Raw genomic sequence first — 27,129 nt, 5'->3', positions numbered from 1 at the left:
TTTAATGAACTATCTTTCTACAAAACCAGCTGTTGTATTTTTTGCCATGATGAGTCTCATAGTGGGCCGAATACTTCACTCTTTAAGCACTGAAACCTGCTGCGAACACACCAAATACAGAGGTTACCCATTCACCTGACACCAGTGGCGGTTCTAGACCGGGGGGGGGGGGGGGGGGCGTATGGGTGTTGTCAGAGGGACACATTCAACCCTGACAAAAGAGACTGAGAAGGGCGAGGACCGGCTGAGAACAAACTGGCAAACCATCAGTGCATCCCTATATACTTCACATATATACTACTGTGTAATATATCAAAATGCAGACTGACAGCAGCTGTTTGGCTGTTTACACTCAACATGAGTCCGTTAGCGCTCTAAGGTTTTACAATATATCAGGGCAAGTTACAGTTATCAGTTTGATTTAGTTTAGTTTCACTTAACTGACAACTTGAACACAATGTTGGGTATATGATCAGTTTACAACAACAACAAAAAACATCTATGCTTCAAGTTTTATTTGAATTTTTCAATAGGGCTGTCCATGTGCAGGTTGGACAGCCCAGGAGTCGCTACTCCTGACAGCAGCGGACCAGTGATGTTATTATACATCTGTTGCATCTGACAAGTGTGGCAGCCCGGATAAGGGAGTGGAGTGGGTCTGTGTGGCAGTTGCACTTGGGTTGACTGGTTTTGCAGCGACATCCAACCCATCTCTGTTCACGGAGGCAGCGCCAGAACAGACTGCAGGGGACTTGCCCCTGCTTTGTGCTGCAACAAATCAGTGAAACAACAGAGGGAGAGGTTCAATGGTATCTTACTTGTTGAGGAGCAGCAGCACCAGCACTCACAGGCTGACTGGCAGCTGGGGATACTGTTGCGGCATTATCTACAGTCCACTGATGGGACAGCAACTGCAGAGAGAAGGGAGAGGTTAACCAGCTGTTATGAACTCAAACACTAAACTCTTACTCTTTTCATAGCCTGGACAGGGTTTAAAATGAGCACCAAACAGTGTCCTAATGCTGATAATCCTTATTTTATGTGGGATTTTAAAACTTCTATCTCAATCACAGCTGTCTTGCATCTATGTTTCAACCCTAAACTAATTTACCTGTTTTTCCTATCATTAAATATCAAAATTTGCTTTATGCAAACTAACAAAACATAGCAAACAAGCGTAAACTTGAATGTTGTAGCATGTTTGCAAAGCAGTTAGGAATTGTAATCTTTTTATAAAAAATATTTTAAATTTTAAGTTGAACAGATAATAGAAAGTTAAATTATTGTAGGAAGTATGCTTGGCTTATAATTTAAAAATTAACATTTTAAACAGGAGTGCTGCTATCTGTGACTTGCTTCCACAGCAGCAATCTTTCAAAGCCTTTTTAGCACTACCTATAGGTGAAGGTCCGTGTAAACAACCCATTTGGTCAAATTTGCTGAGCTGAGTTATCATGAATTTTCATGTCATGGACGGGTCACAGCTTATAATACATTTCATGGTGCTGCTTTGTTTTAATAACCACGTGTTAAAAGTTTCTGAGGCGCGCCCCCGGTGACATTAGATTGAAAAAAAAATACAAATGATGTTAAAATTATATTGATAACCTTCTCATGATGTGAATTGATAAAATATTTCTCTTCAGCTCATTAAATCATAGGCTACATGAATTCATACCACATGCTTTGTTATAAATAGAACCTATGTTTGGTATTTGAAATCTGGATTTAAAAAAAAAATCCTCTAGGTGTGAGTAACTCCATTTGAGAAAGACCAGCCAAAACTTTCACCACTGAAAATAATATGAATATTGAATATCTGTGTATCTACTCAGTATCGTACCTGCTCATGGTTTGCATTGGCCTGGTAATGACTTTGTTCCATAATGTCTTCCTGTCTCAGTGTTTCGTACACAAAGGCAGGAGCAGGGCTAGACCGTGAGCTGTCTAGATCAAACAGCGTAACTGCTTCAGAGGGCTCAAACTCCCTGTCCTTTATTTCACCAGGCTTAGTATTGGTGTATTGCTCAAACCTAGCATGGACAGGGCAGGTGCAGGTGGAGTGAATGTGGGAAGAGAAGCGTAAGCTTCTTCTGCCAATACATCATCGAGAGCCAGTCTGACAGTAGAAACTAGCTCTTCCCATGGCATGTCTTTGACAGCTTGGTTAAAAGATTCAATGATGTCCATGTTGAAGGCAGACATGGTTTTCTTGTGGCAGATTGTGGTCTCTCTGAATTTTCCTCAACAAGTATCTGGTGGTATCAGGACTCCTGTCACACACAACAATAGAAACAAATGTTTTCACAACAGTTTCATTGCATGGGAAGACCTTCATTTTACATTCAATAATAAAGGCAGTTTATATCTGAATGCTCACATTTAGCCTTTGTGAAAGTTACAGTACAAATACTGATAGATAATATGCTTTGGGCTAACTTTTCCTTTATCTGATCATCAACATGTGGGCTATATATACCCATTAAAGTCTGGTTTGGAGGAGATAAAATGTCATTTTCAATGTGTCTAATGTCTAATTACTTCAATGTTATTATCTGTTACACCCGTCACCTCTGACACAGGATAGGTGTCAGACAAGGTGATTCACAACACACTGAAGAAACAACCATTTACATAATTTTCCACACCAAAGATTAATTGGGACTTTCAAATTTAACATTTTAATATTTCAATTTAAGATGGGATATTTGTCTGGAAACACATTTGACAGGACAAGACCAGCAAAGAGATGACCCATTCATCCACAAGGGTTGCAAACATTGATACAACCCAAAATTTCCTCCCAGGAGCTTCAAGGACATTGAGACTATATTAACACATATTTACATACATTTAGTTAAACTTAAAGGCAGCCAAAAGATGTACTGATATGTGAAATCAAATATTACAGTATCATCGTTTTAACTTTCCATTACATTCTTGGAAAATACTTTTTATCGACCCCTAAAATGTGTTGCATTACAGATTATCTAATAAAATAGTGTTTCAACTCGAAGTACTCTGAGTAAATATTGTTGATAAATAATACTACTTCACTTTTAATTGAATTAAATATAAACCTACTACTTTAAGTAATTAATCAGTTTACATGTCAAACTACAACTGTTCCCATCAGTTAAAAGTTACCTGTTTGAATACTGACTTTGCTAACTCAGTTCACTGAAGGCTTAGGTCACAAATATGGCTTGAAATTCCTCCCGATATTGCAGATTTTGTGGTTTCACACAAGTGTTTGGCTCTCACTACGACTGTGGCTCACTGGCTGAAGTCTTGAGTTGAAATGATTTAAATCTAGCTTTGCTGACTGTCTTATAAACTTCAGTAGAATGTTACTATTGTTGTCACAGTTATGATATAACACTCCATTCTCAGGTTGTTACATTCCAAACTGTTGATAAACTTCAGATTATTAAGATTTTCAGATGAAAACACATTTATCTTATAAATGCACATAAATCAGTATCTATATATATCCATATATAGATGTATAAGTATTAAAACTTTCCCAAGCACTCTCAAGAAAACAACATGGCTTTCTTAGTTTTCTTAGTAGCGCAGTGCTTTCCGAAATCACACAAATGTCAGATGAATCATCCCAAAAAATGTTTTTAAAAATCCCAGAAGCATCAGAAGTTGGATGATTTGTTGTTAAGCTACACTTCTGTCCTTGCTAATGGTCTATGGGTCACCATTTCTGCCACTTCAGTTGATTAATGCCGTTTTTGTGAACTGATATCTTAGGAGATAAAATTCAATCAGATTGAAGTCTGTAATATTTTCCAGAGGACTTGGCTGTTCATCATTATCCAATGGGGGGAAAAACTGACAAGTTAATTATACTGAAAAAAAATAATCACCAGACGACTCAGTCAACGCGGAGTAACACAAACGCGGTATGATACCGATCTGTTCATCAGAAATTGGTACAAATCTAGTGGATTTTTGAGGCAGTCCACCTACAAACCACTGCGATGACCAAAGGTCTTAGAGTTACGAGAGGATGATCTACTGCAAGGTGATGTAGAGGCGCAAATGATGTCCTACACAAAGTATATTTGCAGTCAGTTATATCCCCTTCTTTTTGTCACTTGAAAAAAATAGAGGACAAGACCTCTGTGTCCTCAATTGTAGTTACGGCCCTGCATATGAGTTAAGATAGAAGGGTAAATAAATGCTGTGTTTGTGTGCAGTGTCTTAATGCCATTAAAGTGTCTGACCCTAACCTTAACCGGACCTAAATGTTCAGTAACTACAGTTATAGTTCACAAACTGCTCCATATGAGACACTCATTGCTCGAATTAGAAAACAAATACACAAGTCAAGTTATTACATACACATTTTATTGTGACAATGCTTGTCTAGCAACAATATTGCAACACTTACATTACAGGATAAGAAATCCTGATTTTTTCCAAGTCCACAAGTCCACTCATTTCATTTTGTTTATTTAGATCAATAAAAAGAATCAAGCCTTTTCAAGCAGTTGAAAAATTTAAACATGACAATGTTTGTTTCAGAACTCAAAGCAGTAGATGAGATAGCCAGAGAATAACTTTTGCTATAAAAGATTCCAACAATGTTTTAACATATGTTACAAGAAACATTTGACACAGCAACTATTTTAAAATTGTCCCCATAGTCGAAACAACTTGGTTCAGATAAATTAGCCCAAAATGTACTCACTTAGCTGTGAGACTGCTTAGCGCAAGGCAACGCTCCACATGGTTTTTGAGGCGTCCTGCCATTTGGAAACCTTTTCCACAGACATGGCAGGAAAGAGGCCAGTCTCTGTGAGTTTTAGACATATGCTTGTCATACATGTTTTGTTCCGCAAATGTCCTCCCACACTTCTCACAGTGGATCCTTGTACATTTTTTAACATGTATTGCGAGCTTCCCACTAAAACGAAACAGAGCGTGACACTTTTTACACTTAAGGGGCTTCTGTTTTATGTGAACACAATAATGCTCCATCAAATGGGATATTTTTTTTTTAAACTTTGAGCACACATTGCAGATGAAACCACCAGGGCACTGTGTGCCACATTCTTGCCATCCAAGACCCCGCCCTGTTAATCTACAAGGTGTTTTTCTGGCAAGTACCACTTGGTTGACTGGTGCACTTGTTTCTTCACCCGGAGAAACTGATTCCTCATTCCCCTCTAATGGCTCAGTCCATGCAAGGTCTCCGTTTGTGGCCCTGGAATTCACTTGGTCTTTGTGAATTCTCATCATGTGGAGTTCAAGTGCCCGGTTAACCCGGAATTTCTTTGGGCAAAAGCTGCAAGAACATGGCTTTTCTCCAGTATGAACACGTGTGTGCTCTTCGTGCCTGGTACTTGACCGAAACTTTTTGCCGCAGAACCGACAGAAGTACCTTTTGGCGGGTCTGTCATTCGGGATAACTGACTCAGCATGGTTTGCGTCATTGTCTTTCTTAACAGCCTCTACTTCATTGCTACTTGTGGTCTGACTTTCTGCATCATGTGACTGACTTTCTGCATCATGTGACTGACATTCTGAAGTATCTTGGGACTGTGCATCTTTTGCCAACAATATCTTGAGTTTCTTACAGTGTGACTTATGACTTTCAAGGGAACTTGGAGGAGAAAATAATTTTTTGCAACCCTTGCACCACTCGTGACAGCGTTCATGCACATGTCGGCCAAACGGTGTATCAAATGCCTTCTCACAATACCTGCAGGTGCATGTTCTTTCACTTTCTCTTTTAACCGTCTGCTGCGCTGCAGACTCTCCACTAGTTTCTGCACTTTTTCTGTCCTCTCTTTTCTGCGGAGTGTCCTTTCCTGTTGAATCTTTTTCTCTTCTTCTGGGACTCATAATAACTCCTTTTGCTGCATTTTCTTGCAGCAGCATTGCAAGGCCTTTTCTGAATTGTTTTCGTCGAACTCCTTGGTCATGCATGGTCAAACTCTCGTCCTTGGTTTGATTGCCCGCGTGGATTGATAAAATACCTGGAAGAGAAAAACATCACTACGGTGTTAAACTGTAAATCAGCGCAAAAGAAGAGGTCAAATGAAGGGAACATGACAAGTAGTCTAAAACGTATAACAATGAGCCAGACCTTGATGTCCTGTCAAGTGTTTCATTTTAATGGCTACACAGGATGCACGCCTGGTCATGCTGATTAATATATTTTTGACCATTATTTGAAAGGATAGCTGACATGTTAGTAATTCAAGTGGGACACAAAAATCCATATAAAAATGTAAGTAAGAAAGATGTGTCCCGATTTAATAACTACCTTTACGTCTGACAGGGGTCAGAGAGTTGCTTTCCAATATTTTGCAGCCTAATCATCCGCCAATGTGTACAGGAAGGTCTGTGAATGATTCTGTGATCTCATGTCTGTCATTCTATGCAGCTCTAAAAAGCAATGCATTTCTCATCCTGTGAGAAGATATGCATATCTAAACACCCGGGCAACTAAAACAACCCTGAGTAAAGAGACAACCACTATATGTTCAACTGGAAACATTTTGTGTACTAGCTATTGCATGCTGCTATACCAGCAGTCCTACAAAGTTAGGTACCCACTTTTCAAAAACATATGTAAGACCTTTTAAGACCGTTAAATACCCAAACAAAGAGAAAAAAAAAATTGCAGTAGAGAAACAACAATTTACACGGATGTGGCATATTAAAACTACCATTAATATTATGAATCTATGTCATTAATGTGTATATATCCCTGATTGTAAAGCTCTTAAATAAATCTTTCGTTAAAATTCTGAAATAAGTAAGTTAATTCCAAAAAATTTAATAATTTCAAAGGAACAGGCCTCACCTCTCTTGGATCTCCTGAGACCTTTTGTTTCCAGGTTGGGGTCAATGACTTGGGGAGCCTCCTAAAAATACAGAAATGATTAACTTTCTCTAACAGTACATACTAGATTAAGTCTTAACTGATCTGCAAGATTCTGAAACACTAAAAAAAAACACATGGGGCCTCGTGTACAAAGGGTACGTACGCACAAAAACGCGACGTACGCTCTTTTTCACAGCAAAGTTCAGATGTATCAAGATTGAAATAACCGTGGAAATGCGCGGTGCCTCACGCCAACTTCATGGCTGGCGTACACACGTTTCTACAGCTGTTGATCCTTGCGCACAGATTCATACATCTGGATATTTTTGTGCGTACTACGTTTTCTGGATTTGAGCGTACGCCATGTTTCAGTAGGAAATCAACGCAAGTCTTTGTACACAAGGCCCCAGATGCGTTGGTGGTGTTACAATGCAGTAAATCAGTACAAGAGAGAGTGTTGACCATAGACTGTATAAAATATGGACGTAGTATCCGTGACGTCACCCATGTGTTTCTGAACGCTGTTTTGAGGGCTTTGAGCCTCCTTGCCAACAGCTGCAGTGTTCCTGCAGGCAGCTGTGCCTCTGATTGGAGGACTAGTAATCTCAATATCTTCAAAATTGCTGCGTTAGAAAAAAATTCACCCCCCCTCACAGTGAGAGGACATCGAGAAATGAGCTATTCAGACTACACTCATCTTTTGTACCAGGCTGTAAACATGTTTATTTCTGCTGTAAAGATCTGCCTTTTCCCCATTCATGTGTATGTGACTTCCGGAGCCAGCCTCAAGCGGATCCTCGATGAACTGCAGCTTTTAACACTTCCGCATTGACTCATATTTTTAGACAGGAGGTTGCCGCTTGGTGCTGACCAGTTTCTAAGACTGTTGTAGTTTATGATGCTTCAGGGGAATGCAACTGCATCCATATTTCTACCCTTGACACACACCTCTTTCTTGATTATTGGTATAGGAAATAGAGGAATGGACAGTCGCCGCAATCTCACACTAGGACACGTGACATCATCTTGCTTTGTAGGACTCTCGTAGCCCACAGGAGCACACCAGTCATCAGGCACTGCAAGAAACCAAACACAAAAGCACAAACATGATCAGGATGCACTTGTAAGCCACAGATAATTGACTGTTGTAGGCATCCACACAGCTTGACATTTTTCATACGACCTTGTGAAATTGTTAACTTTATGTTATACCTTGAAGTTATCTTGGATGCAAATTTGCATTAAGTTATTTGATTAAACCTAAATAATTCTTCAAATACATCAGGCTAATGGGGGCTCAACAAGTTATTATTAGTATGTATCTGTACTTGAATTATTTTCACAGTAATGTATTTTGTTTCTGTTAAAAGTTGGAAACCCCTGCCTCCATCCAAAATAATTTGTAAAAACACCTACATATTTTCAAAAAGGTGAATACTTATTGAACTCAGATAATCGAAAGGCAAACTATAAACAGTGTTTCATTATAAAACGTCTTAACTTCAGACACCATACCTTCAAAGTCAATCTCAGGAAAAGTTACGTTACTAGCGGCATGTGTAACAACTTCAGGGTCTCTTTGTATTTCAATCATCTGATGATGGACGCGTGCTTCTTGCCCATCTGTATACAAAGCATCTCTGAGCTGTAACTCCGCTTTCTGTAACTTCACTTTCAGGTGGACAATCTCTTCTCCTTTCTGGGCTAGCTCCAGCTGATGGTCATGTAGGCTGTTCTCCATGATCTTCATTATTTCAAACATAGCCCTTCTCAGGACTGACTCCATGGTTGTATTCAGCAGGGCCCTGACTTCTCTCATTCGAAAGTCAGACATCTTTAAATGTGGCTAGCTTACAGATATCTGAGTCAGATAGTCTTGAGTGAAGTTGTACTGGTCCTTTAGCCAACCATTTAAAACCTTTAGAAATAAAAAGAATAATAGCAGGTTAGGGTTGAATAAACAGCATTCTTAATGACAAAACATTTATTTTTGGAAAGAGAGGAGGAACTTTCTTGGATGTTTTCTGTCTTCATACAGATCTAATTATGGCGAGTCTTCTGATTAATACACATTACTGTCTAATAACCTTTTGTTATGCAGTACCCAGGTACAAATGTTGCTGCATCAGGCCTACGTAGGGTTGCCATCTGTCCCGTATTAGCCGGGACATCCTGTATATTGGACTGTAGTTTGTTTCATATGGGACCTTAATTGTCCCGTATATTGACTATTAAGTCTTGTAAATACAGCAGACTGCACTCTACAGATCCTGGATCAGATAAAACGGCAGTGGATCATGTGCCAATCACACCTGCAAAAAGTGTGGAGAGGATTTTCTCTCTGATGGCCATTAAATGGTCAGACTCAAGAAACAGATGCAGCACAGAGCTGATCAAAAATGAACTTCAAGTATCTGTAAACTGTGACTTGTCATGTAAGGACTTCTCTCTGGCTGTGCAAAAAGGACAAAGTCAGTCAAAAGCAGCAAAAAGTATCCATGGAAAAAATACATTTGGTGAGTTACACCCCATTTTGGCATTTTTTTTTTTTTTGCCTGTTTATTGATGTAAAGAGCCAAACTGTGGTTTCTTTGAGGTTTACTCATGTGAGGTTACATAATGATACAGTAAGGATTAAAGGGAGTATACACACTTTCTGCATTTCCAGTTGAATTAAAATATGAATATAGGCTGAATTCACACATCATGCTCACACCACCATGGCACCTTGCACCTGTCCCTTATTTAGCAGTGAGAACGTTTGCAACCCTAGCTGCATCAGGCCTATGACTCTGTCTGTTACGATCCTTTGTTGCAAGAGTGAGCAGCAAATATACAACATCAATTCATCAACACCTCACACAACGTGAAGGAGTGCACAGCGCGTGATCAACCTTAAAATGTGCTAACTGATGTTTCCACTTAGGACGAAAAAACAACAGACTTTCAGACTAGACTGTTCTATTCTTGCTTTGCATAGCTTCGATGTGTTGTAGAAGATAAAATACAAGCGTACCTAAAAAAGTTTACCGAGTACCTGAACACCCACGCTTTGTGGGTAACGGTCCGTCCGTGAGCAACAAAAGAACCGTTGATCGTCCGGCCTGTGGAAACTCCTTCAGACACCTCTGATGGTGTGGTTGACTACTACAAAGTCGGTTAAACCGCGACCCAAACACGTTGAAAAACGAATTTCAGTGCTAAATCGGTTTATCTTTGTAACTGTTGGCCAAAGTACATCAACAACTGAGCGGGAAAGCATCCGCCATCTTGACTGAGCGGTTTCCGGTAGGGAAGAACGTCTTGAGTGACGTCAGCATTACGTCCCCCGCACACACCCCTTCTCCTTTTTCTTCTTCTGAGTTTTCATGGTGGCGAGCATCCATATTTGTCGTATTACCGCCACCTACTGGATCATATTCAACATTCAACATTTATTTTTTATTTTTTATTTTTATTTGTTCGTTTCTTTGTTTATTTATTTATTTTTATTTTACTTATTTTATTTTTGTAATATTTATTTATTTGTTTTTTAACTTTATTTTAGATGTACATAACAAACAATGGGTACATTCAGAAGGAGCATCATACATAAACAATCATTAAGGACATAGAAACAATACAGCTTCAGTTGTTAATTTAAGGCAAATGAGAAATTAAGATAAGATAAGATAAGATAAGATAAGATAAGATAAGATAAGATAGTCCTTAACTCGTCCCACAACAGGGAAATTCAAGTGTCACAGTAACAGAGTAGACAGTGCAAAAAGAATATATAAAGCAAACAAGAGCCTTTAAGGTTACAATTATTAAAAAGTTATTAGCAATTAAAAAGAGGTTAAAGTTAAAGAGGTAAAAAATAAGCATATCTTACACAAACACACATACATACACATGATTCCCTCTCCTTACTCAACTTATTTTATTATTTATTTTCTATGTATATATATATATATATATATATATATATATATACATAGAAAATAAATAATAAAATAAGTTGAGTAAGGAGAGGGAATCATTTTATAGTTTAGGGAATCGTATATTTTAAGTGCTTTTGGTCATTTCATTATTTTCAATGATTTTAGGTATAATTAGAATTCATTTAGAAAAACAACAAAATTGGGGGGAGATTTCATAGTCCTGTTTGTATGAACAAAGAATTTTGAGAGGAACAGGATTATGTTACAGCAAATCAAGAAAGCTTTATTGCCAAGTGAGTAATAATAAGATGTGTTATGGAATAATTTACAATATTGCACATGGATATTGAAGTATTGCACCTTTATGTTATTTCAACAGTGCAAAATATTTACGAGTCACCTAAAAGTGGTCCCTTTCAACGCTTCATCTCGTTCTAAAAAGCAGACACCACAGTCTGGGTTTTCCCGAGTCCCTTCTTCAGTGTAAAACAAAATTCCTTTTCCGGTGTGTCCAGGAACGTTTTTGCAGAATTCAGCACCATTTTCATTCTTCCAGACTTCCCTTGAATATGCGCTGCTTAGTTAATGACCATAGAAATGAATGCTAAAAAGGTTTTTATCCACTCAGACGATAAGCCCCAGTCTTTAATCACCCATATTTATTTTGGATGGTAATCCCTTCATCATTTTTGGTTTTTCTCACAGATTCAGCATATGACAGTTCCCTCCTAGCTCTGATTTTATTTAGCCTACCTTCTCCTCCTTAATATTTTTGGGACATTGTGCTGATCCTGTAAAATGTTTTTCTCTACAGTGAATGCACGACTCTCCTTTCCCCATATTGAGGTCATCATAATAGTCACTCTTACCACATCACCTCCTACGTCGTCTCAACCCTCCACACTGAGGCAACATGTCCATATTTTTGGCAGCAGTATAGCGGTAGCGAGGAGCTTTCTCAAGCAGCCTCATTGGGCAGCACACAAAGCCTATAACACTCTCCGGTAAAGTGTTTTCAAAAGACAGACATATGCCGCCCTCCCTAAAATCGTGTCAATCTTGTGGCCTCATATAATCCCCAAATGTCCAGAAAAGATTCACTGAAAGTGGCATACCACTGACCACTCCTTTCTTCCTCACCTACAGTAGCTCTCTTCTATTTTGGAAACAAGGAACACTGCAAAAGCTGTCTCATTCTTTATTTTCATGATTTTGTCTCTCTGCCGCTTTGATGTATTCAATGACAACCACATCTCTTGTTATTCTGACAAATCTCTAGTCTCAGAGTTTTTCTCCAATAAACTTTCCAACAACCCTTTGATCCTGTTTGAGTGGTTCATAGACACCTTTCCAATGAAACAGCCCAATAATGTTCCCTTCTCATTGTCTGACTTCAATCACTTTAAAAAAAATATCCTTTCCCCTTTCTTTTTATTACTAAATCCTGTAGCGTCTTCATATTAATCTTGTTAATTCCTGCTCTTATTCCATTTCCAGCAGCCAGCTCTGACAGTTAACAACCAGAGAGCAAACTCACTGAGAAAAATAAATCAGTAGGATTGCTGAATATATTTGTTGAAATGTTTGATATTAAGTTTAATATTGTAGACAATTGTGCTAAAAATGCCTAACCAATCATAAATCTTTTTATTCTATTTTTCCAGACTAGTGCAACCACTCTGATATAAACACGGCTTCAAAGTGATCCTTGGAGTTTCGCTAACACAGTTAACAGAAATGTGAGTCCCCAGAAATAATATCTTGTTGGCACAATATAATAATCTTGTGGGAACAAGACATTCCTTTGTGTAAGTATGCCTGTGGTAATTACTCCAAGTTCTATCAATTGCCATAATTTACTATCATGTCATTAAATACCTTTAGTTGTCAGGAATTTGATGATGATACATGTTTGTAATGTTTTTTGTAGGCTGTTGTTTTAGTCCAAGAGTTCTGAGAGATACAGATACCTTTCATACAGTCAGTACAGAAAACAAAATTCTCCTTACATGAACATCTCCTCATTATGGAATAAACAGACCCAAGCTTTCCTTTGGAAATGACCTCCCTGGCACAGGAAAAATCCCATTTCTTATCAGGTGTGTGCGGACTGCTGACAACTCCTATTGAAAGTCCTGTAACCGTTGCTTTTCTTAAAACTAACAGTTCATGCCCACAGGCATGACAATACATATCCAATTTTTTTTTAAGTGGTTTTTGGGGGGCTTTTTCACCTTTATTGATAAGACAGCTGAAGAGAGACAGGAAACATGGAGAGTGGGGTAAGACATGCAGCAAATGGTCTATCGGCCAGGAGTTGAACCTGCGACTGCTGCGATTAGGACTTTTGCCTCGATATGTGTAGACTGCTAGTCCACCAGCGCCCCTCATATATGATTTTAACATAGTACACTGGGACTGTTATTTTGTGTGTAACACAAGCGCTCCCTGATGTGCAGAGTTGAGGAGTAGACCCCATGTGTTATTGTGATGAAGGCTCTGCTACACTACTTTACAGTAAATCTGTTTTTGGAGGTGAAAGTTTTACTTATCCATGTGGTATGTTCCACAGGACCTCTCAGTTTACTATTAAATATGTTTGTGGTTGCATGGAATTGCTATAGAGAAATTTCCACTCATGATGCTTGCTGGCTGGATCATACTGTAGCTTCATTATTGATTGGCATGGTGAAGCAATGCTGTCCCACACTTAGCTAGGTTATTACTTTCTGTGTTCAAATATTTTCTTGCGCTGTTTCATCAGACTAAACAGCGTGTTGGAGACGAAAGTGAATGTCAATGCCTGGTTCATCACACTAGGCAAGAGAGGGTGCACACAACCTCTTCACACAAGTGATTATTTTCTGCACACTGCATAAAGATGATTTCAGGGCTAAGTGGCTTACAAAATGTGAAATAATACATCAAGAGAAAGAACATCCTCCTCCAACAAGACTGACGTCACTTTTTTCCTCCAGTCTCAGCCCTCTTTTTGCTCCAAGAAACAACTTCTCAGAGAAATGTCATCATGCTAACTGTGCACAGCTCCCTGACAGAGATGGTCAACAGACAGAGATGTTCGAGCCTCGGCCTTCCCACATCATGGACAAGGGCAAGCTGCCAACAAGGCTGTGTGCACGCAGAAACAGGTTAGCCAGAGCAGATACCTCCTCTGTATCAGTTTTGTGCCTTAGGCTGTAACACACCCTGGATTCACAAGCAACTCTGGCCATTTGTGGCAAGTTTTGCTTTGAAACTCTCTGACACAGGCTTCAATGCTGAACTGGCTTGTCAACTGCAGATCTTTTAAAGGAGGTAGCTATGCCCCCAGAAAAGGAGCTATCAGAGAGCCCAGAGGAAAACGCCATACCCACAGGCACTAACCATAGCAAACAGCTTGATGCTAAACCCCTTCTTAACTGACCCCAAAAATCTCAAAGCAACCCCAAACGCCTTCATAATCCTTCATTAACCCACAAGCTGCAAAGCCAAGCTTGGTCTCCACAGCAGCATGAACCTGCTCAAAGCCAACATGACAGCCACAGCAATGCAATGACATTGTGTGGTTTTAAGTCCTCACGGAGACCGCCGCATCTCACTAAAAGGGAAAAAAGCGACAGAGGGGGGAACTATCTATCAGACCGCTGCTGCCGGTCTTTCATGAGTGCTTAGAGGAGGCTTCCTGGTCAGGGAGCCATCCTATAGTCGCCAAAAACCCTGGAAGGTTGGCATTGGACTAGGCCATCCCGAGAAGAAAAGTTGTGTTATTTGCAACTACCTCAGGCCTTCATTTTACCATTGAAGGCCCTGAACGGTTTTTCGCTGCTGTAACCTATACCAGGCTGAGTTATAGGTTTAGGGAACTAAATGTCAGCCTCACCCAGCCCTGTGGAACTTGTGCATGGTATCAGACCTCTACCCATGTCTTCGCAGGTGCACTGTAGTCCTCTGGAAGAGCTATGGCAATGATGATTGCTCAAAAGAGAGTAAGCTGACTAAATCTATCCAGTCTCTCGACGTACCTGCAGACACATTTGGTCCAGGCTTAGTCTTGATGCCAAAAATCTAAAAGGAAAAGAAAAAAGAAGGTAGAGTACAGCAACTGTCTCCCCTTCTGCTGAGACCTGCAGAAAGCTTTGTGGAGCTCCAGCTGAGTCCCAAAAGCACACACAAGTGTCCTCCCAACCAAAACATTAAATAAATATGTCTTCTTGTGTATATCCAGGTTTCAAGGGAAGGGCACTGCCACATACAAAAAAGACAAACATTAGTAAGGATGCAGGACCTGGTTATACATGCACACACAGCTCCACAAGGGGGCCCCCTGACCCTGCTTGTGATCCAACAGGCCAGCCTGAATGCTGCCAAGACCATAGTAAACGCTTAGTGCAGCCCACTATGCCTGTTCAGCCCAGTGCAGCAGCAAGACCACTTTGTGCACCTAGCCCTACAATGGCATGTATGTGGGGTGATTGGGTAATAAAGGTCGTAACTGCAGTTAACAGATTACAGTTTGCTTGGAGTGAGGTGGGACATAGCAGTTGTTTGCTCAAGCCAAGAATGCTCACATTTTGCATGAGGAAATAGCCTCTCAGCAGAACAAGAGAGCTGTTCTGATAGTTGCACCAGAGCAGAGCCAAAGTGGTCTCTATTTGAGGTATTCTCTTGTCCAAAGCAGGGTGGAAGTGTATGGGTCATATTGTAATAAACATGGAGCACATGGACATTAGAGCTGCATGCTTTGAACAAGTATATGAGAAAGTATACGTTTATAACGTTGATGTGTACAGCATTGCTGAGCTGTACACAGCAGACTGGTTTGCATCAACAGGACATTTATATTCGCATCCCTTTTTTATTTCTCTGAACCTTCAACAAGTCCATGATGGTTTGTGAAATGTACCTTAGTGGCTATTCCCCCTAGACCTCAGAATTTGACTCAAGCTGCTGGGTCTAGTGGCATAAGCACTGGCATTCATTACACTTGGATGCTTATTCATGAGTCCATTTTATCAATGGGTAGCCTCACTGAAACTCAACCCAGTTCACCACAAAGTGCATTGATGCAGGACGGCTGTCTTCCCCAAGTGTTGGTTTCCATGGTATGTATCCTAATTTTCATGCACAATTGCCTTTTCTAAAGTTTTTTTTTTTCACACATGCACCAAATTTTTGAAAATTACCTCTTACTTTCAGGGTGAACTGTGTGAACACACATAGACGATCTTATTTTGTCTTGACTTTTTCACGTCAACCTTCTGGTTACATTTCCTCAAGAAGTCATGGTGAGCTGATCTGTATACTTGGCAGGTAAAAGTCAGGAAAAGTGGCAATGAGTGAGTCGGGGCCAGGGTAAGCTTAAGATACTCACCTGTATTTCAACAAAGTTGGATAATAAGGTTTTATAATTAACATCAGTCCTTCTTGGGTTGGATAATGAATACTTTCCAAGTATACTGTTAAACGCAGCGGAGTTACTACCCATTCTGGCCTTCATAGTGATATCCTCAAGGGCAATATTTCATTTTTTCACTCAGGTACAGATCATATCGGTTCAAGTTGTATACCTTCATTAACTGCTGATAAACTGTATATTAACGTTCACATGCTTTTACAACAGGTCGCACAATATAAGAATACTAAATGAAACAGGACACTAAAGGGGACTGAAGATGAAATATCTTGTTTCACAGGCGAACAGTCAATTGCATTTTAGCTGTAGTCATTCAACTCAAAGAAAGAAATCACTAGACTCCCCTAAATTTCCATGAAATCATCCAAACCAAAATGAGTAAGACATTTACATTTCCCACTATGTTGATGAATGACAGGCAAGCAGTTGCTTCACAGTGTCAGCACAAACTTGGCTCATTGTGGTCAAGCAAAGATTAATAGGCTTTCAGTGTAGACTGACACAAAGGTTCCAGTTAGTCGTACAGTAGTAAATAATTGGCTGATCTCCTTCACTTAAAGATCCCAGTTTATAAGTCTTGTTCCAATTCTGAATGACCTGGTCTGCTTTTTTGGGATAACAGAGGCATCAGAATGGATGTCAGTCTTTTTCTTAACAATCTAACACTTCTTCAAGAAGAGCTTTAACTTCTCTTTCCTAGACCAAAATGGGTTAAAGTACCTTCGTCTGGGCTATCAGTCTCCAGTGTAAAAACCTGGTGGCTGCTCTCGAAAAACTGTCCATAAAATTGTGATTAGTTTGAATTTAAGCGCCAAAAGTACTCTTTTCTGAAAGACAAAATGTTGTCTCTTTTTCCTTATTTTAATATTTTACAAGGTTCAGAATCTTAGAGATTTCAATGTAGTCGGTGGTGTGTGAATGCGGTGAATGGAATTAGAACTGATGGTTCCAACAAATTCATCCTCTGCCATCAGTGTACAAATGGGGTGTAAATGGGGGAATGTGGTTGTGTAAGTAAAAGCTCTGTGAGGGGTTGGAAATAGTAGAAAATGTGTATACAAGTCCCATATAATTAAGTAATATATTACTAGTGTCACATATATTTGCTGGATGAAAAAAATAGGACAACATTTGGACATGTAGAGACAGGATTGGAGGTGTTTAAAATACAAATTAAACAATACAAATGAAAGTGAAAACAGAGAATTTACGTGTGGTGTGTATTTACCAGGCCTGACAATCACAGAGACACAGACTGATTCATGATCTGCTTGGTTTCATTTATTGCATTTGAATCAAAAATGACTAGTGCAAAGCATTGAGATCCTGCTAAGTGCCTTTAAAGTAGTCCAACTGTAACTTGGCCATCTCATGTCCAAGGGTCTTGACTACTTACATTTTTCAGTTTGAGCTAAGTTAATATTTAAAGGACATTTTGGAATGGTCGTTTCAGTGCTGAATCTGGCTCCTTCTCAACCAAAGGTAGTGTTGTTCCAGCCCACGTTGGCAGCTGGCATGTCAGTAAAATTGATATAGATTCTGAAATAGACAGAAAGAGAAAAAGGTGAATAAGATACGGCTTAAACAGAAAGCAATGCACTGTGTGTGAGATTAAGGGTATCTGAGTCTGTGTGTTTCCGATACCATGTAAATCCCTAATCAGATTAAGTGCAGTAGATGTGTTGGCTGCATTGTGTGTATGTGAGCTACCTGTCCGCAGAGATGCCTAGGTGTTTGTTGAGCAGTGCACACACCAGTTTAGAATACTGCTTGTTTTGTGCACCACTGATTTTGCCGATGCTATAGATGGAGCAGAGTGCGCAGGGGTCCCCCTTCCCTCCAAACAGCATCATTTGGTCAGGGTTGATTTGCACTGCAATGTACTGGTTTATGCAAAACAGAGACACAAAACTGATGTCAGTCCACACTGTCTAGATCAGTGACGACCAGTGGTGGACAAAGTACACAGCTTCATTACTTAAGTCAAAGTATAGATCCTCCTGGTCAAATATTACTCCAATACAAGTGAAAGTTGCTCTGTCATATTATTACTTGAGTTAAAGTACTGAAGTATTTGCTTTTAAAAATAGTTAAGTATTCAAAGTACTTTTTAAAATATCTCAAAATGTTGTATTTTCACAACACATTAATGCAGTCAAGAATACATAGGAGTACATTCTGTTACATCATGTTTATCTAGAAACCATTACTTGAAATCTCTAAAAACTATACCATGGAATAAAAACAGAAACTAAGTTACTCCAAGCACAGACAACTTAGTTTGAAATGTTCATCTGGGATGAAACAAATGTTACGTAGCTCAACATTCTTTTTCAGGTTGGACTGTGAATCTTGTACATTTTGGGCAGAGTGGGAAACAGGGAGAACATTTATATATCATTCTTTGTCTCAAAAACCTCTAACACGGGCTGAAGATATGACCATGGGTGCTCAGGTGGAGATTTATAGCCATCATTACCACCTCTAAATGAACTACCTGATCTGAGTGAAACCTGCTCTGTGTTTGCTCCACAAATTCATGAGCTGACTTCAAAGCTAAAGTAGTGAGTAACTAGAGCATTGATAAATGTAGCGGAGTAAAAAGTACAGTAATTGTCTTCTTAATGTAGGGGAGTAAAAATAATAAGTACCCCCCACAAATAATACTCAAGTGAAGTACAGATACTCAAAAAATGTATTGTACTAAATCTACTTTCTTACTGTCCACCACTGGTTACGACTAGTGTTAGGTTTTAAGGATCTTTGCCTCATTTAGCTTTCAAAAAGCTGTAGTTACTGCAATATAAAGGCAGGTACGTTTTTAGAATTGCAACATATGACAACACTGGGAAGAGGAGACGCAGTCAAAGTATGCTGGGCAAATATGGGTCAATCAATACCATGTTTGAACAATGCCATATCATTTCCGCAATCTACAGAGGCATGATCCTTACTTTAAGCTGTTCTTATATGCATGACTCAGCTTTTGGTGGTGTTACTTAGATCCATGAAGCTGACCCATAATGAAGAAAGCTTTGTATAATAATAAACCAATTCAAGCATGACATGTCCAAGGCCTACCTGTTCGGGTTTACCAATCGCTGTTGCCAGCTCCGAGGAGGCCTCGGTCAGCAGAGCCTCGGGTACATCACCTTTGGCCACGTTAGTGTTGACCACGAACATCGGCATGATTTCTCTTGTGTTGACTTCCTTCACTTCAAGACCTGCAGGTGCAATTATGGCTTCGGAAGAGCCGTAAAACTGGTTGTTCCTCTTCTTCTTTGTGGTTAATAGTTAACAGCTTTTATGTGCATACCGCCACCTACTGTACAAGAGTGTGTATCATCATTCTATTCTATATAATCGGACACAAACTTCTTGAAGTACTCTAGTGGTGTATTGAGAGAAATTACATTATTGGTGATGTCTGGACCAGAGAAATCAGTATTGGGACTAATGAAATCCTTTTTCAGCCAATAATACTGGTTGCGGGGCATTTTGTGTTTGGTAGTTTGGGGCCGAATGTTCATATAATCATCAGCTGGGCAGTCAGTGGGCTGCAGATATTCTTTGTCCACTTTGCATGTTCATCTGCCTCTTGCACTGGTATCAGTGTCTGAATCCATCTCAAAACCATTGTCTCCATTTGTGATGGCATCAATCCCATCCCGCACACTGTAAAGAACATATCTCTTTGCTGGTGGCATTCTGAAATGGAAAAAGTAAAACAAACAAATTAATAATAAATATGTACGTAAGCGAGTAAGACAGATGAGCATATATTCTCCAGGCTAAATAGTTTCAATTCAAATGTATCCTAATCTGACTTTCACATTCCACCAAATTTATACAATAGTGTGGGGATGGCCTATTAGGGTCTCTACTTATCATACTAAAAGGGAACACTTTGCATCCCCACCTTCTCACCTCTCCCTGAACAATACAACAAGCAAACCCCCAAAACATTCAGAACCTGTTTCTGCCTACTCTAATGCAACAAGAAGCTATTTGAGCAGAAAAACAAACCCCAGGATCAGTTAAATTATATACTTCAACTGTTAACTATTTTAAACTGATGAGACACGGATACAGTTTCAAGTACTGCTACATAAAGCATTTCATATACAGCAACCAAAAATAACTAAATAAATTATTGTCTAAACTCAAAATTTTAACAGAAATCACATTAATAGTTTGTATTAATGGTAATCATCATATAAATTATATTTCTAAAACATATCTGTTCATATATGATCATGTAAGAAGTTCAGTGTCCCCATGGAATGTGTCAGGTGTAAATGCTATTTTGACTACCACGTTGACCCAGGGTTGTAGAATTGCAACATAGACATAACATGCTCAAAATCACATTTGATGAATGAATTCCACAACAACTAAATATAATCATGTTATAGACATTATAATCATCATCAAAAAAAATATTTGAGACATTTTACTCACTTGAATCATGGAAAATCCAGTCCAATAAAATAAGGAGATGTGAGAAAAGTCTGCAGGTTGTGTGAGTTCATGGCCCGCTTGCCGGACCTATGAACACATTGACCACCCAATGGCATGGCAGGGTGAAACACTAGGACCCATTGACCATGTAAATGTGGTCTTTAAAAAAAAAAACTTTTTAGATTTTTTTTTAAAGAATTGATGTTGTAATATTACAACTGTGGTCTTTTACAGTCTATGGTCTTACAGGGTTAAGGGTATAACCTTGTTACAACGTTGACCACAGCGCCCCCCTCCGTCTTGGAGGACACTTTTCACGACACAAGAACAAAAACTAATCAAGTATTTTCATATGATCACATTTCATTATTTCTCTAAAATATCCCCCAGATTTTTTTTTAGATGAAATCAAGATAGAAAAAAACAATAGACGAAAAAAAAGTTTTCTAATCCAGGGTGCGGTTGCTCTTGGGTGTAGGGTGTATTACGGTACTGGGCATGCGCAGTGTTCTCAGGCATCATTAAGCAGTGCTGAAGGAGGCGAAGAGGAAAACAGTGGCAGTGTGGGAGAGAGAGAGGGAAGAGAAGTTGGATGGTGCTTTCCTTTGTCGCCGTGTCTTCGTGGATACGACCATCGAAACAGCTTACCCACGGATCGTGAAATCAGAAAGTGTGTCGCTGTTTTGACGGCTTAGTTTACTCCTCTGGGTTTCATCTATAGAACACGGTGCGTATACACAGCTGAATTAGCCGCTGCTAGCACGATCACTTTCTGCTACTGCTGCTGCTGCTCCACTAAAAGATTATTGTATTGTAAGTTCTATAAAGAAGCTTGCTAGACGCAGGGTGACTTTAGTGGTGAATCACGTTTGACTTTTTGACTAAACCAGCAGTGTAGTGTTTAACTTGAAGGTTACAGAGATAATTTAACCTAAATGTAACTCTATGGGGTAACATAGCTCTGTCATACTCTAGATACAAGGGTTTGTCAATGACAGCAAGCTAGTAGAGACAAGTTAAGATCATTGCGTTATGGTTAAGATAAATAATGGTTATCGTGATGATTTCGATCGAACAATATGTAACTTGTTATAACTTCTGATGCTGGTTTAATGAGTGACACTGAACCAGTACATATTAGTCATGCCTATTTGTTAATCTTTTGTGTTTATAGTTGATGTTATTATTATTATATTTATATTTTTTATTCTTATGCCTTTGTACAAATAGAGCACAGTTTACTAAAGACAAATTCCTTGTGTGTTCAAGCATACCTGGCCAATAAGGCTGATTCTGCCTCTGATTCTGATTCTGTTCATCAGGTCCCATCAGAACCTGTGGCCACAATGATGGAGGAATCTGTCTCCACGTTCGAGACGCATCTGACGGCCGTGATGGACAGCCTGATCCGAGCCTCGGTCTGCGAGATCACCAAACTCTTCCAGGAGACTGTGAACGACTACCTGGTGGAGCTGTCCATCAACAGGAGGGAGAACGAGTCTCTTAAATTGCGCCTGAGGCTCACAGAGAACAAGCTGAGGACTGAGCGCAAGTACGGGCTGGGCTGGGCGTCCAACCGCCGCAACGCTGGGCTGTCTGCGGGGGAGGAAGGAGCAGGAGGGCGGCACAAGCGAAAAGTTGGAGGGGCCCGTGAGTGTTTCTGGCGTTTTCACACACATCAGATTTCTATCACACGTGAAGCTGTCTTAGAATTAAAATTGCACCTCATGTTAAATATGTCATTCTAATATGTGTCATTTTTCTGTAAGAAACAGGGTTTTGCTGTGCAGTCAGGGCTTATGTGAAGACGCACTTGTTTTGTTGGAAACCATCTGGCAAAAGCTGATCTCTCCCTCCCTCCTTCCTCCCTCCCTCCCACCCGTCCTCCCTCCTCCCTTCCTCCTCCGCCTCCTCTTCATGTTCGCTCCCCCTGTCCTTCACCTCCCCCTCTCCTCTCTCTCTCCACTGCATTCTGTCCCTCCCACTCCTCTGTGCTTCTGCACGCTCTCTCTCCCTCCCTCCCTCCCTCCCTCCCTCCCTTCCTGTCTTGCTCCTCTCCCTCCCCCCACCTCCTCTCCTTCACTTCTCTCCGTCCGTCTGTCTGTGTCACTCCAACTCTTCCTCCTCCCCTTCCTGCTCCTCTCTTCTTCACGCCCTCGCCTCCCTCTTCTCTCCCTGCCCCCACCTCCTCCTGCACTGTGCTCTCCTTCATCACGTTGCACACACACTTCCCCTTCCCTCCCTCCTCTCCCTCCCTCCCCCACCTCCTCCACTCCACTCCTCTTCTGCTCCTCTCTACCACCGTAATTACACTCTTACTCTCCACTTCTCTCTCTCTCTCTCTCTCTCTCTCTCTCTCTCTCTCTCTCTCTCTCTCTCTCTCTCCTCTTTACACTCCATCACTCCTTCAACTTGTCCTCCCACTCCTCCTCCTCCCCTGTGGCCCCCACCAACTCCACTTCTCTCTCTTCCTCTCTCTCACTCTGTTCTCCTCCCTTTCACATGTTTTTCTCTCCTTCCCGCTCTCTTGTCCTTCTACGCCCCCTCTCTCCTCATTTGTTCACCACACTCCCTCCTCCTCCTCTTCCTTCTCCTTTCCCTCTCTCCCTTCCCCCAACCTCCTCTCTACTCCTGATCCTCTCTGCTGTTTTAATCTCCTCCTCCTCTCCCTTCTCCTTCTCATCTTCCTCTCCCTCCACCCTCTCATCTCTTTCTCCTGGTCTCCCAATCATCTCCTCCCACTTATCTTCCTCCCCCTCATATTTCATTCTCTCTCCTTCCTGTCTCTCCATACCCTCTCTCTCCTGCCCCCCCCCCCCCCCCCTCCTCTCTTTCTCCTCCCTCCCTCACCTCCCTCCCACCCTGCCTTCATCTTCTCTTCTCCACAGGAGGCAAGTCAAAAAAGGGCTCAGCAGCAGCCTATGGCAAAAACTGGCCTGGAGGTGTGTGGGAGGAAGGAGGAGGTGGCTGCGCTGGTGGTGGAGGCGGAGGAGGAGGAGGAGGAAGTGGAGGAGCTGTGGGGATGGTAGCAGGAGGAAGAGGGGGGAAGGAGGCCAGGGAGATGTACCTCATCCAGTTCCCCGGGGATGAAGAGGATGAGGGAGGGATGGTGGAGGACGAGGAAGGGGAGGGCAGCCTCAGCGGTGAGGGGGAGGAGACGGCCAACATCAAAGAGGAGGTGAGGGAGACGGGTTTCTCGGAGGAGGAGGAGGAGGAGTAGGAGGAGTAGGAGGAGAAAGTGGCACAACATCTCTGCACTGCTCAGCAGCCTCATGTAGAGTGAAAAAGAGCCCAGAAAAAAAGAGATGAGACAGAGAGACTTTTGTTTTTCATCCATCACATCACTGCAGAGATGAAGTGGATAAAGGCAAAGCTATTGATTTGATATTTAGCTTCCAGAGGAACCTGAAAGTAGGACTAAGAGTGGGACTCTCCACATCTCAAGTGCTGCAGGCTTTCAGGCAGAAATACTACAGGTGGAGGTGAAAAGCTGTTTACTATTCCATTATATGACCAGCCGAGCGCACAGATCAACTTGGCCCTCCTCTGCTGTATTTGAATACACAAAGCATGTAGAATTTTAGTGGCCTCCCTCTCAAGTGATTGCGAAGTGTATCAGATGTGTAATAGAGCGGTTAGAAAAGACTTATGTATGTATGTATGTATGTATCAGTCATACAGCTGAACATATGAAGTAACAAGGCCATAATGACTGTATATAACAAGTGGATGTCACCTCCTCATCTCCAAGCCAATGAAAAGTGCCTTAACCTGCATTCTTCCTGATAGCCAGCAGGGGGCGTGTGCACTATTTTGGATCCTGATGAGAAATTCACCCTAATAGTAATAATAGTGATCTAATGTATAGTTACATATGATTGACAAGTTGTCACCATGGTGATAGCATAGAGAAGTGGCAATGTGACTCCACTGTGTCACGCAGACACAATGGAGAGAGAGAGAGAGAGAGAGAGAGAGAGAGAGAGAGAGAGAGAGAGAGAGAGAGAGAGAGAGAGAGAGAGAGAGAGAGAGAGAGAGAGAGAGAGAGAGAGAGAGAGAGAGAGAGAGAGAGAGAGAGAGAGAGAGAGAGAGAGAGAGAGAGAGAGAGAGAGAGAGAGAGAGAGAGAGAGAGAGAGAGGCTATCAACAAACGAAAGGGTGACATTCAAGAGACTACATACACCTCTTACATGCAGTTTCTGGTCTTATATAGCTGACATACATGTTCAGAGTATTTTTAAAAAGCCAGATTAAAAAATATATATATTGCATGTGTATTCATAAATTATGTATTTGACCTGGTTTGAGATGTTTAACCGATTACTTTCTGTGCTTCTCAATACAGTTTGGTCAAACTGAAGGCTACCAACCCGCATCTCTCCAGCTAATTAAAGAGGCTTTGAAGATGGACCCACCCAATGAGGGCCTCCACAGTTCCTCAAGATCTCAAAGCGAAGGTAATGAGCCAAAGTTTGTGAAATGTTCAAAGATCAGTAGTGTGAATGAAAGTGCTCATGCTCTTCCTCCTTTCTCCCTTTATTTCTGATCAGATGATCTGTCAGACCATCCCCCGACTCTTCATCCAAGTGATAGAGATGAGGAGGACTGGGAGGTGGGTTCAGATGAGCCACCAGAGGGGGGCATGACCATGGACGAGCTGAGGGGGTTGGAGTCGGCATTGAGGGCTGAGAGAGGCCGCGAAGAGGCAGCCATGAAAACTTCCCAGCCTGTTAGCCCTGAGTTAATGCCAGGCCGAGAGAGCAGCCTGGCTCCAAAATACATTGGTCTTGATGGAATGGAGCAGGATGGAGAACTGGAGCCTCAGCCCCCCACCCTGCAGAGGGAGGAGCAGGTGGGGCAGAGCAGGTTGAAGGACGGTGTGAGGGCTGGAGGGGATTTGAGGATAGGCTGGTCAAAGAAGTCAAGGGAGGGGGACTCAGCCAGGGTCGTGAAAGGAGAAGACGTAGTGGAGCTTGGAGAGCCGGAGCACCCGCCCCACCTTTCTGCTCCAGGGAGTGTGGGAGAGAGCATAGGAGAAGAGGAGGGGGGCAGCGACCTTCTTCACTTTTGTCCACAGTGTGGAGGAGGCTTCACATCTGAGGCAGAGCTGGACGACCACCCCTGTCCACTAGGAGGCTCTCAGCATCCGAGCAGTGAAGGAGAGGAGGGTCTTTACCCCTGCGCCCACTGTGGGAACACGTTCAGCCATTCCTGGGCACTAAAGAACCATGAGTGTGCCTGTGCTGCCGAGCGCCCGCACTGCTGCGAAATCTGTGGGAAGCGCTTTACGCACTCACGCTCATTGGAACGCCATCATCTGGTGCACACAGGGGAGAGGCCACACAGGTGCCCTCAGTGTGGACGCAGTTTCAGTCGTCTTGGCAACTTAGAGCGGCACCAGAGGATCCACACAGGCGAACGTCCGTATGGTTGTGAGGCGTGCGGGAAACGTTTCAGTCGTGTGGAGTACTTAAAGAGACACCAACTCATACACAACAGTGAAAAGGCGACACTCCAGTGCTCCAACTGTGGAAGTGGCTTCAGCGATGTCGAGCAACTGAAGAACCACCGTTGTTTTTAAAACTGATCCTTCAAATCTGAGACTGAACTGGAAACAGAATGCAGGTGTTCCATTGAATGTGGTAGAGCTTAGGTGATGAATGTGTCTGGTTGATACTTATTTTATGCTCAGTGATTTTGGCTTTGCCTTTTTCACTCACTTGATAATAAAGTAAATAACAGAGGCCAATGTCCAGAGTTTAACAGGATGTCAGTTTTAATGAGCATTTCTCTGCAGGAGGAGAAGAAAAAATCAATCTCAGATGTCCAGCAATTTTTATCTGAAGTGTTCTCATTTCTTTGTACAAATCTTTTACATATTTATGAAGATCAATTCAATGTAATTTTCTCTCTTTTTATCAGTAATTTACTCATGCTAAAGCCAACACCCTTGTTTTTTTTGCTGACAATATAATTGACAGCTTAGTATTTTATATGTCTGTGTTTTGGTCGTATCATGAAGAAATAAATGTTCCAATTCATCTGAAGGCTCTTTTCTCATTGATGAGAGGGAAATCGTCATTTTGCAGAATCTTATTGATAAGAAATCATTTTTACCATCCTGATGAAAACCAGAATTTAGCTTTAGTTGTGTGTGTGTGTGTGTGTGTGTGTGTGTGTGTGTGTGTGTGTGTGTGTGTGTGTGTGTGTGTGTGTGTGTGTGTGTGTGTGTGTGTGTGTGTGTGTGTGTGTGTGTGTGTGTGTGTCAAGTCTTTTGCTCTGAATCTGGTTCAGCAGCAGTCAAGTCTCAGTTTTCTTTTAATAAAACACTAAACAGAAGCATGAAGTTCTTCTGTGTATCAGGATCAGGCAGAAACCTTTGAGGGTCCAAACCAAAGTCCCAAAACATGCAGTATCTCCAGTGTCCATTAGAGTGTGTCTCCTGCAGTTCCTCCAGTGTCCACTAGAGTGTGTCCCCTGCAG

At 41.3% G+C, this 27,129-nt stretch overlaps 3 protein-coding genes and 1 long non-coding RNA gene across 8 annotated transcripts; 1 reads left to right on the top strand and 3 right to left on the bottom strand.

The window, feature by feature from the left end:
* Positions 1-500: 500 nt before the first annotated feature.
* On the bottom strand, positions 501-3,284 carry LOC117817874. Of its 2 annotated transcripts, none has more exons than XR_004632241.1 (3): positions 3,148-3,284; positions 1,844-2,273; positions 501-911 (listed from the first exon to the last, which is right to left on the bottom strand). It is a non-coding gene; the product is annotated as an uncharacterized LOC117817874 (long non-coding RNA). The 2 variants fall into 2 exon arrangements; XR_004632242.1 differs by having other exon boundaries at positions 3,164-3,284.
* Positions 3,285-4,340: 1,056 nt separating this feature from the next.
* Positions 4,341-10,170, bottom strand: LOC117817861 (zinc finger protein 235-like). Of its 4 annotated transcripts, none has more exons than XR_004632240.1 (5): positions 9,888-10,170; positions 8,366-8,768; positions 7,856-7,926; positions 6,830-6,890; positions 4,341-5,996 (listed from the first exon to the last, which is right to left on the bottom strand). XR_004632240.1 is itself a non-coding variant. In XM_034690666.1 (5 exons), the coding sequence occupies exons 2-5, from the start codon at positions 8,682-8,684 to the stop codon at positions 4,702-4,704; spliced, it is 1,746 nt and encodes a 581-aa protein (XP_034546557.1). In that variant the 5' UTR covers positions 8,685-8,768; positions 9,867-10,166; the 3' UTR covers positions 4,341-4,701. The 4 variants fall into 4 exon arrangements, 3 of the variants coding, with proteins under 3 accessions (XP_034546557.1, XP_034546555.1, XP_034546556.1); XM_034690666.1 differs by having other exon boundaries at positions 9,867-10,166; XM_034690664.1 differs by having other exon boundaries at positions 7,799-7,926; positions 9,867-10,165.
* Positions 10,171-17,445: 7,275 nt separating this feature from the next.
* mif (macrophage migration inhibitory factor) lies at positions 17,446-19,488 on the bottom strand. Its single transcript, XM_034690680.1, has 3 exons — positions 19,268-19,488; positions 17,897-18,069; positions 17,446-17,725 (listed from the first exon to the last, which is right to left on the bottom strand). The coding sequence occupies exons 1-3, from the start codon at positions 19,373-19,375 to the stop codon at positions 17,659-17,661; spliced, it is 348 nt and encodes a 115-aa protein (XP_034546571.1). The 5' UTR covers positions 19,376-19,488; the 3' UTR covers positions 17,446-17,658.
* Positions 19,489-21,159: 1,671 nt separating this feature from the next.
* LOC117817863 (zinc finger protein 853-like) lies at positions 21,160-26,693 on the top strand. Its single transcript, XM_034690668.1, is given in 6 exon segments — positions 21,160-21,374; positions 21,970-22,297; positions 23,536-23,825; positions 24,992-25,103; positions 25,197-26,146; positions 26,148-26,693. Coding segments are annotated over 5 exon segments (1,716 nt in total). The 5' UTR covers positions 21,160-21,374; positions 21,970-21,993; the 3' UTR covers positions 26,208-26,693.
* Positions 26,694-27,129: the final 436 nt, after the last annotated feature.

The sequence above is a fragment of the Notolabrus celidotus genome, chromosome 8 (assembly GCF_009762535.1).
Source record: "Notolabrus celidotus isolate fNotCel1 chromosome 8, fNotCel1.pri, whole genome shotgun sequence".
Lineage (NCBI taxonomy): Eukaryota > Metazoa > Chordata > Actinopteri > Labriformes > Labridae > Notolabrus > Notolabrus celidotus.
This window is presented reverse-complemented; position numbering and strand designations above follow the sequence as displayed.

Excerpts from the sequence above, each read along its gene's own strand:
- mif (XM_034690680.1), bottom strand. The coding sequence starts at position 19,375 with ATGCCGATGTTCGTGGTCAACACTAACGTGGCCAAAGGTGATGTACCC. Across the intron at positions 18,070-19,267 it reads CGATTGGTAAACCCGAACAG|TACATTGCAGTGCAAATCAA; the intron begins GTAGGCCTTGGA and ends TGCATAAACCAG. Across the intron at positions 17,726-17,896 it reads CTAGGCATCTCTGCGGACAG|AATCTATATCAATTTTACTG; the intron begins GTAGCTCACATA and ends TGTCTATTTCAG.
- LOC117817861 (XM_034690664.1), bottom strand. The coding sequence starts at position 8,684 with ATGTCTGACTTTCGAATGAGAGAAGTCAGGGCCCTGCTGAATACAACC. Across the intron at positions 7,927-8,365 it reads TCCTGAGATTGACTTTGAAG|TGCCTGATGACTGGTGTGCT; the intron begins GTATGGTGTCTG and ends GGTTTCTTGCAG. Across the intron at positions 5,997-6,829 it reads TCTCAGGAGATCCAAGAGAG|GTATTTTATCAATCCACGCG; the intron begins GTGAGGCCTGTT and ends TTTCTCTTCCAG.